Source organism: Acipenser ruthenus, chromosome 30, assembly GCF_902713425.1.
Source record: "Acipenser ruthenus chromosome 30, fAciRut3.2 maternal haplotype, whole genome shotgun sequence".
NCBI lineage: Eukaryota > Metazoa > Chordata > Actinopteri > Acipenseriformes > Acipenseridae > Acipenser > Acipenser ruthenus.
In genome coordinates, this window is record NC_081218.1 from 9,203,936 (window position 1) to 9,219,179 (window position 15,244).

The 15,244-nt window shown below is 43.7% G+C and overlaps 1 protein-coding gene across 4 annotated transcripts in view; it reads left to right on the plus strand.

The window, feature by feature from the left end:
* The window catches only part of LOC117435116 (kinesin-like protein KIF21B), a 63,568-nt gene extending 48,324 nt beyond the window's left edge, over window positions 1–15,244 (plus strand). For 2 of the 4 annotated variants that reach the window (XM_059004706.1, XM_059004707.1), the window contains 4 exons: window positions 58–228; window positions 2,360–2,559; window positions 8,209–8,356; window positions 9,689–15,244. In XM_059004706.1, the coding sequence (XP_058860689.1) occupies window positions 58–228; window positions 2,360–2,559; window positions 8,209–8,308 (471 nt within the window). In that variant the 3' untranslated portion in view covers window positions 8,309–8,356; window positions 9,689–15,244. The remainder of the gene's footprint in view (window positions 1–57; window positions 229–2,359; window positions 2,560–8,208; window positions 8,357–9,688) is intronic. The other 2 variants (XM_059004708.1, XM_059004709.1) reach the window with 1 other exon arrangement.

The following is a 15,244-nucleotide window of genomic DNA, read 5'->3' on the forward strand; positions in this document are numbered from 1 at the left end:
AGTTTCTTTTGTAAAATCTGGATGTCAGAATAACGATCATTGTCGCTCTCATTGCAGATGTTTGATAACGCTGAGGGGACGATGGGGAACGTGGGCCCCACTCATAACTTCGAGCCCCCCCACTACGATGGCATTGAGTGCCTGGCGATCCAGGGGGACATCCTGTTCAGCGGGTCCAGAGACAACGGGATTAAGAAATGGGATCTGGAGCAGCAGGAGCTCCTACAGGTACGGGGGTTTGATCTCCGGAGGCTAAACGCCACCACAGCCTAGTGCAATCACAGAGACACTGCCTGTGCTGTTACACAACACTCACAGCCACACTGCCTGTGCTGTTACACAACACTCACAGAGACACTGCCTGTGCTGCTACACAATCACAGAGACACTGCCTGTGCTGTTACACAATACTCACAGAGACACTGCCTGTGCTATTACACAGCACTCACAGAGACACTGCCTGTGCTGTTACACAATACTCACAGAGACACTGCCTGTGCTGTTACACAATCACAGAGCACTGCCTGTGCTGTTACACAACACGCACAGAGACACTGCCTGTGCTGTTACACAATACTCACAGAGACACTGCCTGCTGCTGTTACACAATACTCACAGAGACACTGCCTGTGCTGTTACACAACACTCACAGAGACACTGCCTGTGCTGTTTCACAACACTCACAGAGACACTGCCTGTGCTGTTACACAACACTCACAGAGACACTGCCTGTGCTGTTTCACAACACTCACAGAGACACTGCCTGTGCTGTTACACAATCACAGAGACACTGCCTGTGCTGTTACACAACACTCACAGAGACACTGCCTGTGCTGTTACACAACACTCACAGAGACGCTGCCTGTGCTGTTACACAATACTCACAGAGACACTGCCTGTGCTGTTACACAATACTCACAGAGACTCTGCCTGTGCTGTTACACAATACTCACAGAGACACTGCCTGTGCTGTTACACAACACTCACAGAGACGCTGCCTGTGCTGTTACACAATACTCACAGAGACACTGCCTGTGCTGTTACACAATCACAGAGACACTGCCTGTGCTGTTACACAACACTCACAGAGACACTGCCTGTGCTGTTACACAACACTCACAGAGACGCTGCCTGTGCTGTTACACAACACTCACAGAGACACTGCCTGTGCTGTTACACAACACTCACAGAGACGCTGCCTGTTCTGTTACACAATCACAGAGACACTGCCTGTGCTGTTACACAACACTCACAGAGATGCTGCCTGTTCTGTTACACAACACTCACAGAGACACTGCCTGCTGCTGGTACACCAGGGCTATTGAAGCAGCTGCCTGGCTTTCATTCCTGGATTGTCTCTATATTAGAATGTTATGTTCCTGAAAATCTCATTTTTTTGCAAATGGTTTGCTTTTGCAAAAGTAATAACACTGCCTTTTATTGTAATATATATATATATATATATATATATATATATATATATATATATATATATATATATATATATATATATATATATATATAATACACACGTATAGCTAATACTGAGCAGATCAGAACCCTATCTATGTTATGTATGTATACACTGTATGAAATGTGGGAACCCCAGTAACGATGTCCCGGGGGAATGGAACAGAGTGCACAGAATGATTTGATTGACACACAGAGCTATTAAAAACAAACCAAAGGCAAGATGCTGTTGACAGTAATTGAGTCAAACCTCAATATATATGTTGGCATTTATTTATTTCTGCACTGTTTGTGCAGTGTAATTGTATTGGTAATAGCTTTTGAATGGCAGCCTATATATAGAATAAGGGATCTGTTCAGTTCAGTTGATCAGAACAGCGGCACATAGATTCCTCTCTGATATTTCATTTTGTCTTTCTGTCAGTCTTGTGCTGAAAGGCACGCCTGCACTGTTTGATGTGCTTTGGGTATTTTGCATGTCCAGGTGCTGTGCAGAAGGCTGCAACTAGCATTCTGAAAGGGTTTCTTGCAACACTGTGTTTTGAAGCGTGGCAGCTCACTGGCTGTGCCCACCAGTGTTGTCAAAAGCCGTCTGTCAGTAATGACCTGGAAGCAATAAGCCTGAGTGTAGTACATCGCTGAGGACTGCGCTCCTGGCACCTTGCATCAATGCATTCCTTGTGTTTCAAAAATACTGTTTTTATTCATTAGAGTTCTGTGTTGGTGAGAGCGAGGGGGGTGCTCACGTTGAGGTCTGCAAACCCCATTAACGATGTGTGTGCACTCAAATATAGACCAGCATTAAAATAAACTTATGAAACATACATTAGCAAAAATAAAATATTTCACTCTAGACCCTGCCCTAACCCTCACCTTTACTACTGCATAGCAAATCCCAAACGCCCACAAGGACTGGGTGAGTGCCCTGGCGTACGTGCCCGGCCGGCCCATGCTGCTCAGTGGCTGTCGAGGAGGCATGCTCAAGGTGTGGAACGTGGACAACTTCACCCCCATCGGAGAGATCAAAGGGCATGACAGCCCCATCAACGCCATCTGTACCAACTCCAAGCAGATCTTCACTGCGTCCAGGTACGGAGGAGGGAGAGGGGGAGAGGAGGGAAGGGAGAGGGAGTGGGAATGGGAGAAGAGAGAGGGAGTCCCCTTTTATCTATGTTAATGATCTAAACTTTGGCAGATTTTAATACTGCAACTAACATTTTCTAAGCCTTCTCTCACGTGTACCTCGATGCACTGTTTTTAAATTGTCATTAGTACGGATGTCATCATCCTTTGGGAGGTGGGGGGCAAGAGGAGTTTCAGTATTTATTTCTGCTGCTGTTGTAACGATAGAAGTAGAGCCCATTGAGCCTAATAAAGAGACAATGTCCGGAGACCCTCCAGAGCCAGGACACACAGCAAGCATGTCTTCTTACATGATTTCAGATTTTCTATTCATAACCAACAAAGACAATAATTTCCCAAGTGAAATGTAATTATTGATCTCGAAATTGGAAACTAGGTTCCAACTGAAAGAAGCAGCTTCGATGGAGTTGTCAGTAATAAATACCAGAAGCTGTGACGCTCTCTGATCTGATCTGTGTGAGGTGTGGGAATAGCTGTTTGGAAGGGAATACGTCTCCCTCTCAGGCATATCATTACTGTTCTCACAGCTTTCATCTACCTGCCCTAGTCCCAGAATCCATTAATAATACATGCAAAACTGCCATGAAACGAAATGTGCCGGTAGCTACAGTAGAATTAGGATGACACATCGAACTCTTTTATCTGCAGAGGTCTAATGGCTTCTGTAGAAACAGTGCTGTTTCGTTGCAGAACTTTCTGTCCCTACTTCAACAGATCTTCATAGCACAGGCTGCAGTTTAGCATCACCTTTTGCATTAAATGCAGTTAGAAAAGTTGAGCTCTTTTTGCCCAGTAAATACATCCATGATGTTGCACAAATTATTATTTTAATGCTTATATTTTCCGACTAAAGCATAATACATTAAATAGTACATTAAATACAGTGGAAAGTGCATAATACATGATAGCAGCATGATACATGAAATAGTAGCAGCAACACAGCAGCTAATAGCAGATATCAGGCTTAAGGAGCATGGAAAGCAAGAGAGAACAGGTGGGTCTTGAGAGTTGATTTAAAGCGAGCGACGGTGGGAGCATCACGCACCAAAGCTGGGAGAGAGTTCCAGAGAGTCGGAGCCATGAAGCTAAATGAGCGTTCTCTGAGTGTGGTGCACTTTTGCTTCGGGATAACAAGCAGTCCAGAGTCGGAGGACGTCAGCTTGCGGGTCAGCAGGTTGGAGGTACTCGGGACCTGTGTGATGAAGGGCATTGTAGGTGATGTGGCAAAGTGGTGAGTGATTACAGGTGCGTGCAGTGCAGAGTGGATACAGAAACAGACAGACAATGGTTTCCAGGTGCAAGGGTGTTTATTCAAAATTAATAACAATGTCAAGAGCCTTAAGGCAAACACCTGTAAATAATAATGATGGAGTGAAACAGCGGCTTGTATCACTCAGTATTTGTAATCCCTGGGTTTGACCCGCAACAAAAAGTCTAGTTTACTACACCCACACGAAACACAAAACACAAACACAGATAACAGTGAGTGATATTAGTGCTCGTGATGCAAATACATTTCTCCGTGAACAAAGGGAAGTGCTGGTTTGATGCTGGCTGAATAGCAAGAGCTCCGGATCATGTTTAGTAGTCTAAAATAACAAACAGACAGTTACAACAGACACTAACACAGACAGGGCAAAACTCACAGTTTTTCAGCACAATACACATAGGCTCCTTGTAGGTTGTATCTAACCATTTACCAAGGAACAGATTACTTTGCTACGATCCTATTTTATACCCTCCCTCATGACCCCTTAGTTAATGAGCACATCCGCTTCTCCAATCCGCGGATGCCACACCGTTTCCTGTCCGGGTCATTGAGTTCGGGTACCGTAGCTCCGCCCCTTTTATAGCCGGCCGACTTCCACCTACCCATGGGAATAAATTGTCATGCCTTTTAGCCCAGGGTACTCGGTTCTCTTTAACTAGTGCCTTCACAGGTTGGGAGGGAGATCTAAAACCAAGCGTCATTCAATCTCTGTCGCAGTGAGCAGGAGAGTTTTGAAAATAATCCTGAACTTTACAGGTAGCTAGTGCAGCTGGGCAAGATGGGGGGGTGATGTGATCATGTTTTTTTATATCTGGTAAGGATCCTGGCAGCGGCATTCTGAACTAGCTGCAGTCAGTTTATGGTGCGTGCCGGGAGACCACCATATAGAGAGTTGCAGTAGTCGAGTCGAGAGGAGACCAATGCATGACAAAGTATCTCCGCATCCGGGGAGGGAAAGGTAGGGACGGACTTTGGAGATGCTTCGAAGATGGTAGAAGGAAGATTTGACCATGGAGGAGACGTGGGCATCAAAGGAGAGGTTGCTGTCAAGAAGTACACCAAGCTTCGTACTGTGGGGGAAGGCAGCAGAAGACAGTTTCCGAGGTTCAGGGCAGGCAGCTATATTTAGATTCTTAAGTTGAGTTTTAGATCCTACTAGAAGGAGTTCAGATTTGCTAGTGTTCAGCTGAAGAAAATAGGCAGACATCCAGGCCTCAATGTCTTGAATACAAGCCGAGAGCCGGACCATGGCAGAGGGGCTTCCAGGGTCGAGTTGTAGAGCTGGTTGTCGTCAGCATAGGAGTGAAACATGAGGCTGTGTTGGTGGATGAGGTGACCCAAGGGAAGCATGTAGATATTGAAGAGAAGGGGCCCAAGAACAGATCCTTGGGGGGACACCACAAGTGACTGGGTTTGCAACGCCACTGCGTCCAGCATAGAAAACAGACTGCATGCCTTCAAATAGGTAAGAGGACATCCAAGAGAGACAGGTTCCAGAGATCCCAGCATACTTCTGAAGGCGGTCAAGAAGAATGCCATGATCTGTGGTGACAAAAGCAGCTGTTAGGTCAAGGAGGACAAGCACAGAGGGAGCTCCAGCATCAGCATTGAGCAGAAGATCATTCACAATCCGGAGCAGAGCAGTTTCAGTACTGTGATGCGGCCAGAAACCAGACTGTAGAGATTCAAGCAGATTGTTGTCTGTGAGATGTTTCATCAGCTGACTGGCTACAGCCCTTTCGAGAGTTTTTGAAAGCAAAGGGAGATTGGAAATGGGACGGAAATTAGATAAGTTAGCCGGGTCAAGGGAGGGTTTTCTGAGTACCGGCGTGACTCGGGCAAGCTTAAGGGCAGCAGGAACCGAGCCTGAATCCAGGGACAGGTTGAGAGTCTGCATAATGGAGGGAGCAAGATCAGAAGCACAGAGACGGACAAGGTTAATTGGCCAGGGGTCCAGGGGGCATGTGGCAGTAGTTGATTTCAACAGTAAGCCGGAAACATCAGCAGTGGAGAGAGGAAAGTAGGAGGAGAGGGCAGGAGGGACAACCGGAGGAGTGTCATGGTGGTCAAGTAGTAGACTGGGTTTGTGGTGGGAGAGCGTATTATAGATGTTGTCGATTTTGTTCCGAAAGAAAGAGGAGAAATCATGACAGGTAAGAGAGGAGGATGGACGGGAGTTGGATTTGTCGGTGGATGGATGTAGGATTTGGTCAAGAGAACACTGGTTTTACCGTGTCCCATTTCAGAGAAGTATTTCACCCTGGCCGTGGCAAGCGCACGCCTGTAGCTCGCGAGATGGTCGGTCCAGATCTCCCTGTGAACCGTTAGTCCAGTCGACCTCCACCTGCGCTCAAGCTTGCTGCAGGCAGACTTAAGCACTCGGAGTTCGAGGGTGTACCATGGGCAGTTTCAATCTTTCTTGATGGTTCTAGTTGTAAGCAGGGCAACAATGTTGATGATATGAGTAAGGGTGGCGTTGTAGTGGGTCATTGCATCATCAACTGAGGACAGGAGACTACCAGTTAGAGGGGATGCAGAGACACATTCTGAGGGTTTCAGAGGATTCAGCAGATTCTTGGGATGGAAGGAGACAACAGTGGCAGTAGCGGAGGAAGGCGCAGGGAGATTAATATTAGCAGTGATTAAGAAATGGTCAGAGAGAGAGATATCTGAGATGGAGAGATTGGATACATCAAGGCCCCTGGTGATGAGCAGATCCAGGGTGTGTCCTTGGGTGTGAGTGGGGATGTTGACAGATTGAGAAAGTCCAAGACAGTCTAGAATCGTGTTGAAGTTGGTCACTAGGGGGGAGAAAGGCAAGTCAACATCAATGTTGAAGTCACCTAGGAATAGGATTGTGTCAGTAGAAGTGCAGACGAGGGAGAGGAATTCTGAAAACTCAGCAGTAAAAGCAGAGTTGTTCTTAGGTAGACGGTAGATAACAGCAAGGGTGAGGGTCATGAGAGAGAGAGGAGCTTGATGGTGAGATGCTCAAATGAAGAAAAGGCAGGCAAAGAAAGAACTAAGGAAGTGAACACAGAATCTGCAATAACAGCAGTTCCCCCGCCTTGGCCAGTGAGGCGAGGTTTGTCAAAGAGGGAATAGCCCTTTGGGGTGGCTAGATGCAGCGAGTGCATGTCGTTTACAGAGTGCCAGGTTTCAACTAGACAGAGAAGATCAAGATTGGTATCGGTTATAAGCTCGCTGAGAAGTCAGAGAACGACAATTGAAAGAAGAGATTTTTAAGTTTGTAGCAGGCAGCGTAGGAGGAGAATAAGGGTATGTGCAGCAGGTACTTACCAGTGTTCATTCTGGGAGTGGAGAACGAGTGAGCTCGCTGTGTCCAGGGGATCCAGACGTTAGGTGTCAAGGTAGGAATGAGGCCTCTAGTAGCCCTCGCTCTGACTGCCACAGCTCAGACTGCCCTTGGATGTGTGGCCCTTAGACTGGCTGGCGCTTAGAACGGCTGGCGTTCTAAGACACTGATTGACAATTTATACTATCCTGTCGGCCTGGAGCCATATACTTAACACTAAATTTGCAGCAACCTCACAATTCAACACACCCCAAGTATTATTCTGTAAACCAGTCCTGACAGTCTTGCAAACTCTTCAGCCCCCAGATCTCATCAGAGCACATTAAGATCGGAAGTGGAGACTTGAACACTTGGGAAAACCGTCAAAGGCTAACAACTTGAATGAATGAGAATGAAAATGGGAGGAAATCAGTTGTGGTTTCAGACTGAACGTGTTTAGCATAGGCCTCTACTGCACTTGTTTAACCAGATCTCTGATCTGCAGTAGTGCTACCACAATGGGGGCAGGAGAAACCAATTAGACTCCAGAAACTGTTTTTGACTGTATCTAGATTCTCTAATTACCTTCATCCTTTAATACCACTTCTGAATCCCCTCCCCCAGATTCATCTAAATGTTTCAAATCTAATACCAGATTAGTGAACCTGTAGAACTGATTAAAAGCAGGAACTTGTTTGCAAAGAATGTTAATGTGACACCAGGTTTTGAGATTTCTTTTTAATCTCACTTTTGCTTCTGACTTTTAACCTGCCGTTGTGGCACCTCAGCAGAGAAGTGCATCCCCTGTCGCTCTGAGGCTGAGCACGCTGTGCCGGGAGGCTGTCTGTGGTTTTCAGGTTCCAGTCTTTCTAGTTTCCTCTACTAACCTGTCTTTCTCTCTCCCTCACTCTCTTGCTCTGTCTCTCTGTCTCTGTCTCTCTCTCTCTCTCTCTCTCTCTCTCTCTCTCTCTCTCTCTCTCTCTCTCTCTCTCTCTCTCTCTTGTCCTCTCTCTCTCTCTTGGTGCTCCAGTGACTGTCGGGTAAAGTTATGGAATTATGTTCCTGGCCTCACTCCCTGCCTCCCTCGCCGGGTCCTAGCCATCAAGGCCCGGGCTACCACCCTGCCCTGAGTCATCTCCTCCTCCTCTGTCCCTGCTTCTCTACTCTGCTGCTCTGCGGTACAGTCCCCCTCTCTCTGCATGCCTCTTTACCCTGGAGCTCACTAATGACAAATCAAGCCGGGACTTGGGCTAGTTTATATTTTACCATGAAATTTATTTTAACTTAATTTAATTTAATTTAATTTAATTTAATTTTATTTGAAAGATGATAATTATGATAGGTCAACAGTATTGGTTCATAATCCTTCATTGTTAGTTCTTTTTTTATAATGATTGAAATAGATATATATAAATATATGTGTGTGTGTGTGTGTGTTAAGACCCCAAGCTGAAATACGACCCCTTCGGGAACACCACAATCTTGTCGTGTTTGGCTTGGGGTTGTGCTGCGAATGACCCCACCACGATGCAGAAAATTCACTTTACCCAAAGCCAATCTGAAAAAGAAGGTCCGATACTAAAGGTCCGACAGTACCTTCATGTCAAAGTGAGACTACTTTGAATTACCAATATGAGTTTTCATCCCTTCATGTAAAAGTGAGACTACTTTGAATTATTCTCCAGGTAGCCCCAAATATGTCAAACTAGGCTACTTTGGAAATAAAAAAGCAACCCAAAAACCATTAATACGGTAATAAATACAATGCATGCCTATACTTTTAAATAAAATTACAAACCTTCATATTTATTTATTTATTTATTAATATTGTGTGAAACAGAAGATGATCCTGGTATGAGGAGAATTGAAAGCTAACTTACTTTAGGAAAGGAACGTACTGTATTGTATTTAGCGTATGTTCATCCTCTGTTTAAACACTCAATTACGTAAAATCTTGCGTAAAAAAAAAAAAACATGAACTGTACAATTCTACTCATAGACCATGTTTATTTAGTTTTATCTCTTCATGTAAAATATAGACTAGTTGGAGTTGTTCTCTAGGGTCCTAGTTGTGTAGCCCCAACTATTTTGATAAATGTCTTTATTTATTTACATTTCAAAAGTACTAAGCGGATAGGTAAAGTGAATCTTCTACATCACGATGGGGGTCGTTTACATGGCAAACCAGGCCGAACACTTTGGGGTTCTAAAAATGTAATTTAACCCCAAGCCGATTGGGTCGACAGGAGCATGCACTGATGAGTTCTGAATGCTGTCCTTCATGTACACTGTACTGCATGCACACACACTGTACTGATTTATCCTCTGTTGTTCCTTGTAATAATTGTCAGAACCCTCAATGGTGCATTTATAACAGGTTTTATAAATGGATTCTAAGGGACCCTTTCTCATTAGGAGTTTTATGTACAGGTGCTCCTCAAATCACTGGCTGACTGGCGAATGGGATTCTCTCTCTCCCCCCCCTTTTCCTTTTCCTTTTTCTTTTCTAGTGATCTGAGCGTGAAGATCTGGCGTGCGAGAGTCGGGAAGGTTAGCTGATTTGCTCCCGTGGTGGAGGAGTGCAGGACTCACCGGGACACAGACTCTCTGTGCAGCTCCAGCAGGGTGCAGTATCCACCTCATCTTGCTTCCCACAGTGGCACTTTGATCAATCAACTACTTGAAACTGAACATTGCTGCTTTTGATGTTGCAAGGCCCATCCTGTTGCCTCTGGAGTACAAACAAGCGGATAGGGTGAGGGGAGGGGCTTGGCGCTTGCGCTGTAATGGTGAGGAAAGCTTCAATTAGATTGTGAAGCTGTGTGTCTGGTTTACAGGACAGTGTGCCTGCTGTGAGTGCCCGTCCTCCTTGTAGCAGGAGGAGGTTAATACTGCCTTCGGAATGCATCAGTGCCAACCTAAGAGTGTCTTTTCTTGGATGCTTCTTGAACAGTGGTCAAAAATACAGACTGACATTCTTTCAGAGGCAAAGACACTCACACTGAGAAGTGGAAATCCTTTTAGAAGAATCTGTATGCTTTAAAGGTACCCATGCTGGCTTCATAGAATAGATGAAAGGTGCTTTTTCAATAGCAACAGGAAGTCTAGGTTTTGTGTGATCCCACTCTTAAAGGGACAAAACATGCTTTCAAATAGGATTTTTTTGCAAGCTTTTAGCCTGCCTGTTTAGCTCACATAGTGTCCTCCCGAAGGACCCCTGTAGCAGCTCCTGGTTTATAATTAATATTTAATCCTGGGGCTGAAGGCAGGCAGGTTTCAAAGAGGAATGAAGATTGTGTCTCTCCAGCTGAACACCCCTTAAGGGAATGGAAGGAATGCATCTTTCTTTTTGAAGGGGGCACAGAACACTAAACTAATAGACATGCTCGTGGTCACTGGACTGTTGTCATGGTATATTTCAATGAGCTGTCATTTTGAAATCAGCTTCACCTGACCTTTTGGTGCCTACAAACATTGTATATTAAAGGGTACCTGTAGTGGCAGTGAATATAGAATCATTTCAATAGAAAACATGTGGCTGAAAACTTCTGACACAATGTGAAGCACCTGCTCGGCCAATTTACGATATAAAAGCAATAAGACAACGTTCAGCTTCTCTGTATTGGGGCTCTCATAGGCACACGTGGTATGACGCTGGGTCGTTGATGTCCCTATTTCAGAACACTGATAGTCTATAGATGCAGCTAACACAATTATTTGCGACGGCATTTATCCGATTTATTATGGATGAAAAAAAGTCCAATAGAAGGGTACTAATATGAAACGTTGAGGTCCGACTACCCCAGTTTAACTTTGTCAGGCAGTGATAGTGAATATTCAGACATGGATAACAAGGAGTCTGCAACCAGCCTAATCTGAGACAACTGAACCAAGAATGCTCCACATACTTCATGCACTTGTTGTAAATGTGTCAATTATTTTTATACAAAACCTCCATACCATGCACATCTAAAGTAAAATCACTCTAGATTTGCCTACACAGAACAAAGCACTCTGTACTGTAAGTGGTTGAGATACATTTATTATTATTATTATTATTATTATTATTATTATTATTATTATTATTATTATTATTATACATTCTAGTAGAACTCTCAGAGTTTACAGCCTTGAGGCTACCTAGTAAGAGTATGTTTATTATCCTGAAACTAAGAGAAAGGGAGAGGTACCGGCCAGAAAGAGAAAGGAGGAAACACACAAACAGGCAGTTTCAACCTAAAAATACAGTAATTGTAATTAGTGAAAAATTACAAAAAACTCTCGTTTCAGTACAATAGACACTAATGAGCAATAATATCACAGCCAGAGTAAAATTGCAGCAGAGAAAATGATCATTTCTAACAGAAAGTAGTGAGAACAGAGAAAACAGCATTGAGAGCCTACTACACACACGTGAAAACAGCATGCGAGCCTACGACACACACACGTGAAAACAGCATGAGAGCCTGCTACACACACACGTGAACACAGCATGCGAGCCACTACACACACACGTGAAAACAGCATGCGAGCCTGCAACACACACACGTGAAAACAGCATGCGAGCCTGCGACACACACACGTGAAAACAGCATGCAAGCCTGCGACACACACACATGAAAACAGCATGCGAGCCTGCGACACACACACATGAAAACAGCATGCAAGCCTGCGACACACACACATGAAAACAGCATGCGAGCCTGCGACACACACACGTGAAAACAGCATGCGAGCCTGCGACACACACACGTGAAAACAGCATGCGAGCCTGCGACACACACACGTGAAAACAGCACTGCGAGCCTGCGACACACACACATGTGAAAACAGGACCTTGAGCCTGAGACACACAGACGTGAAAACAGCGAAAAACAGCAAAAGTGTAACAAATTCCAAACTGGAAAACGATAAAGAGAAAGCCGAATACTTCTCTTTTTTCCTCGAATTCATACAAGTGTATTTTTCAAGCTTTTGTAAACTGCTACAACTGATAACAAATAAAGTACATCAAAGTGTGCAATAAAAATCCTGAAATGCTAGTATCTCAGGCTTCTGCTTGTGACATTGACCTTTGGTCTCGTCATTTATCTTACCCACTTTGATGTAGTTTATTCCTTAATGTTAATAAATACAATTGAGTTATATACAATGACCTACCTTTTGATGATGTTGTGTCGCTAAACGTTGATGCCGGCCTTTGCTGTGTGACGTTTCTTCTTGTGGGCAGTTATTGTTGGCATCACATTGGGTTTTTACCCCAGACACTCCATAGCATTTCATAGCATTCAGGTTCAAGTCCTAACACAAGAAAGAATTATTTTTTTGCTATGATTGCCCGTTCTGAATTAATAAGCGTTGGAACACAAAATAACTTTTTTGTCTTATTTTTATGCTTATTATTCAAGCACCTGAAAGCTTTGCACTTCCCATGTCGCATGCTATGGGTTTTCACCGCTGTATCCCATAAACCCATGCGCCCAACTTTTGGCCTATCAGGGAAATCAATGACTTGACGTCACGTCACTGCCTGAAAGACTCCAATAGGTCAGCTCCCTCAAGTGTGACTTGGCCCAGAAAGTGGGCAAAGAAATTGAAAACATCGCGAAACGCACGATTTGTTGACCAAATCAGTGCAGCAAGAATCATTTATTGGATGTGAGGAGCACAAAGAGAGCTTTGTTATTTTTGGGTACAGGTCCCCTTTAAAGTTGCAAAGCATAAAGGCCTTCAACATTCACATTTAACTCTGGAAATACAATAAAAACCCCGTCCAGCTGGCAATTTCTTTTTTTTTTATTTTAGCTGCCACAAGCAGACAATGAACCATAAGGTACTCATCCTCCTCATACTTGAAATCTTTGTTCTTAGTAACACACTGGTGTAACACATTAGCTGTCACATGAACTAAACCCATTGGCTAGGTCAGAGGTATGCAACTCCGGTCCTGAATTGCTGTTCCATTCCATTTTTAACAGGCTGAATGAAATGGTTGGGTTTTATTGCTTCAGCTTATGAATTAATACATGGTTGGAACAAAGACCTGGGCTGGAATTGCAAAGGTTGCTTCCCCCTGGGCTAGATAATTCTTCAACTCTAAATAAATATTTAACATATTAAATACAATGCCTGTTAAACAGATCGCAGTAGAGAACACAGGCCAGTTAGATTCAATAAGTGTAGCTTTATCATACAACCAGCGCTCCAGATAAGCTGTGCAAAGCATTGAGAAAAGATGAATTCCGTATGATATTTAAATGGAAATGCGTAACTAATCCGCGCAGCAATTTCACTGCACAGATTGAGTCGCATGTTACCGAGCTTCTTGTACTTCATTGGTTCCCAGCGTCTCAAAGGTCAGTAGAGACTGCCTGGGAATTGACAGAAACACGTGACCAAAAAGTCAGAATTTTCAGTTAAAACAATCCACTCACTTGCAGTGTGTGTTTGTGACGAGTGAACTGAATTTCTGGAAGGTAAATCTATATAATATCTACACTGTTCTGTGTTTAAAGAGAGTCGGGTGCTTTATGTTGCTACAGTAAAGTGATCAAGCAGGAATACAATGGTATCATTGCATTAGAAATCTGTATGATTTGCCTGCAGGCTTTTTGTTAAGTATATTCCATCTGCAGCGTTGGAATATAAAACATTCTGTTTCTGTGTTTATTTGCTTCATAGCCACATTGTTTGTGGTCAATAAAACAAATAATAATAATTGTTGTTGTACGGGGGTGGGGAGGGGGGGGGGGGGGGGTCATGACAAGTGAGCTCCGACAATTCATTGATCTCCATTGAGTGGCACCCTTAAGAGCTAGAATTGCCAGCAGGACGCCAGGAGAGCATTCACACTGCTGTAGGGCAGAGCCATTGTCACAAACAGCTGATCTCTTACCTTAATGCCTACTCAACAGCAGTGCCAATACATATGTGTGGGTGCTCAGTCAAAATACTAAATAATAATAATTATAATAAAAACTTGAAAGACATGCCGGCAAATGCAGCATTTACTGTACAAGACTTGAATTCTAATTTCAGTATTTTTGTGTTTGTTTAGTGAGCCAGTTATCAGCCAGTACTGTAGAGGAAGCCAGTAGCTTCCCTAACCGAACAACTAAATGTAACCTATATGTAGATATAAGAGCAGTGGATGTGTGTGTTAATGCCATTCCTGTATCTATACATGGAGTCTTTGCTATACTTCAGTAGAAAGGTGTGAGTTCTCTTGCTATAGTGGAAGACGCATGAGGCAGGGTTTGACAGTGGCCAGTACAAACAAGGGACCTCAGCATTGAAGTGTGCGTGCGTGCGTGCGTGTGTGTGTGTTTCACAGCTGAACTGTGCCATTGCCCAAAGGGTTTGAAGTTTAGAAATGGACTGTGTGCTTTTCTGCACTGATACCTGCTGTCATGCTCCAATCCCTGTAGTGCATGTTCGATTTTAGATGTGTTTCCAAATGAGGATGTTGCTCTAGTAAATGTCTAGAGGAGATGATGATGTAACTTTTTACTCCTGAAAGGGCCTGATTTTTCAAGCTTGTAACTGTACTCCAGATCAGTTTGAAATATTAACTGGTTGTAAATGTACTTAAGGGACATACCGCTACAGCACTCTCTTTTCTTTGTGTAACCCTTTACCTTTCTATGATGTTTCTTTTCGTTCTGAATGAAAGCACAGTTTATGGCGCTATTCTTTATTTCTTATGGCACCGCTGTCGGTTTGATTTAGCCCCAGGCCTTCACTCTACAGAGACTGTTCTTTAGTGTAGTGGCACCCTGGTGTTGACTTGTAAAACAGATTAAGTGCTGTGTACTGGTCTCAATAACAGGGTCAAAGGTGTCTTTTATTGCACAGAATTGTTTTAGGAATGTAAATGTTTGTAAAGATTTTTTTTTTTTTATGTGTGCGTGTGACAGAATGTCTTAAACTGTTCTTTAACATACACAGCTGTAAATATTGTAAAAAAGCTCTATTTAAAAAAGAAGGAAAAATGAAAATGTGAAACCTTTTTTCAATGTTCATTGTTGCTGATGTGAAATAAAGCAAAACATCTTGAGTTAACAGAA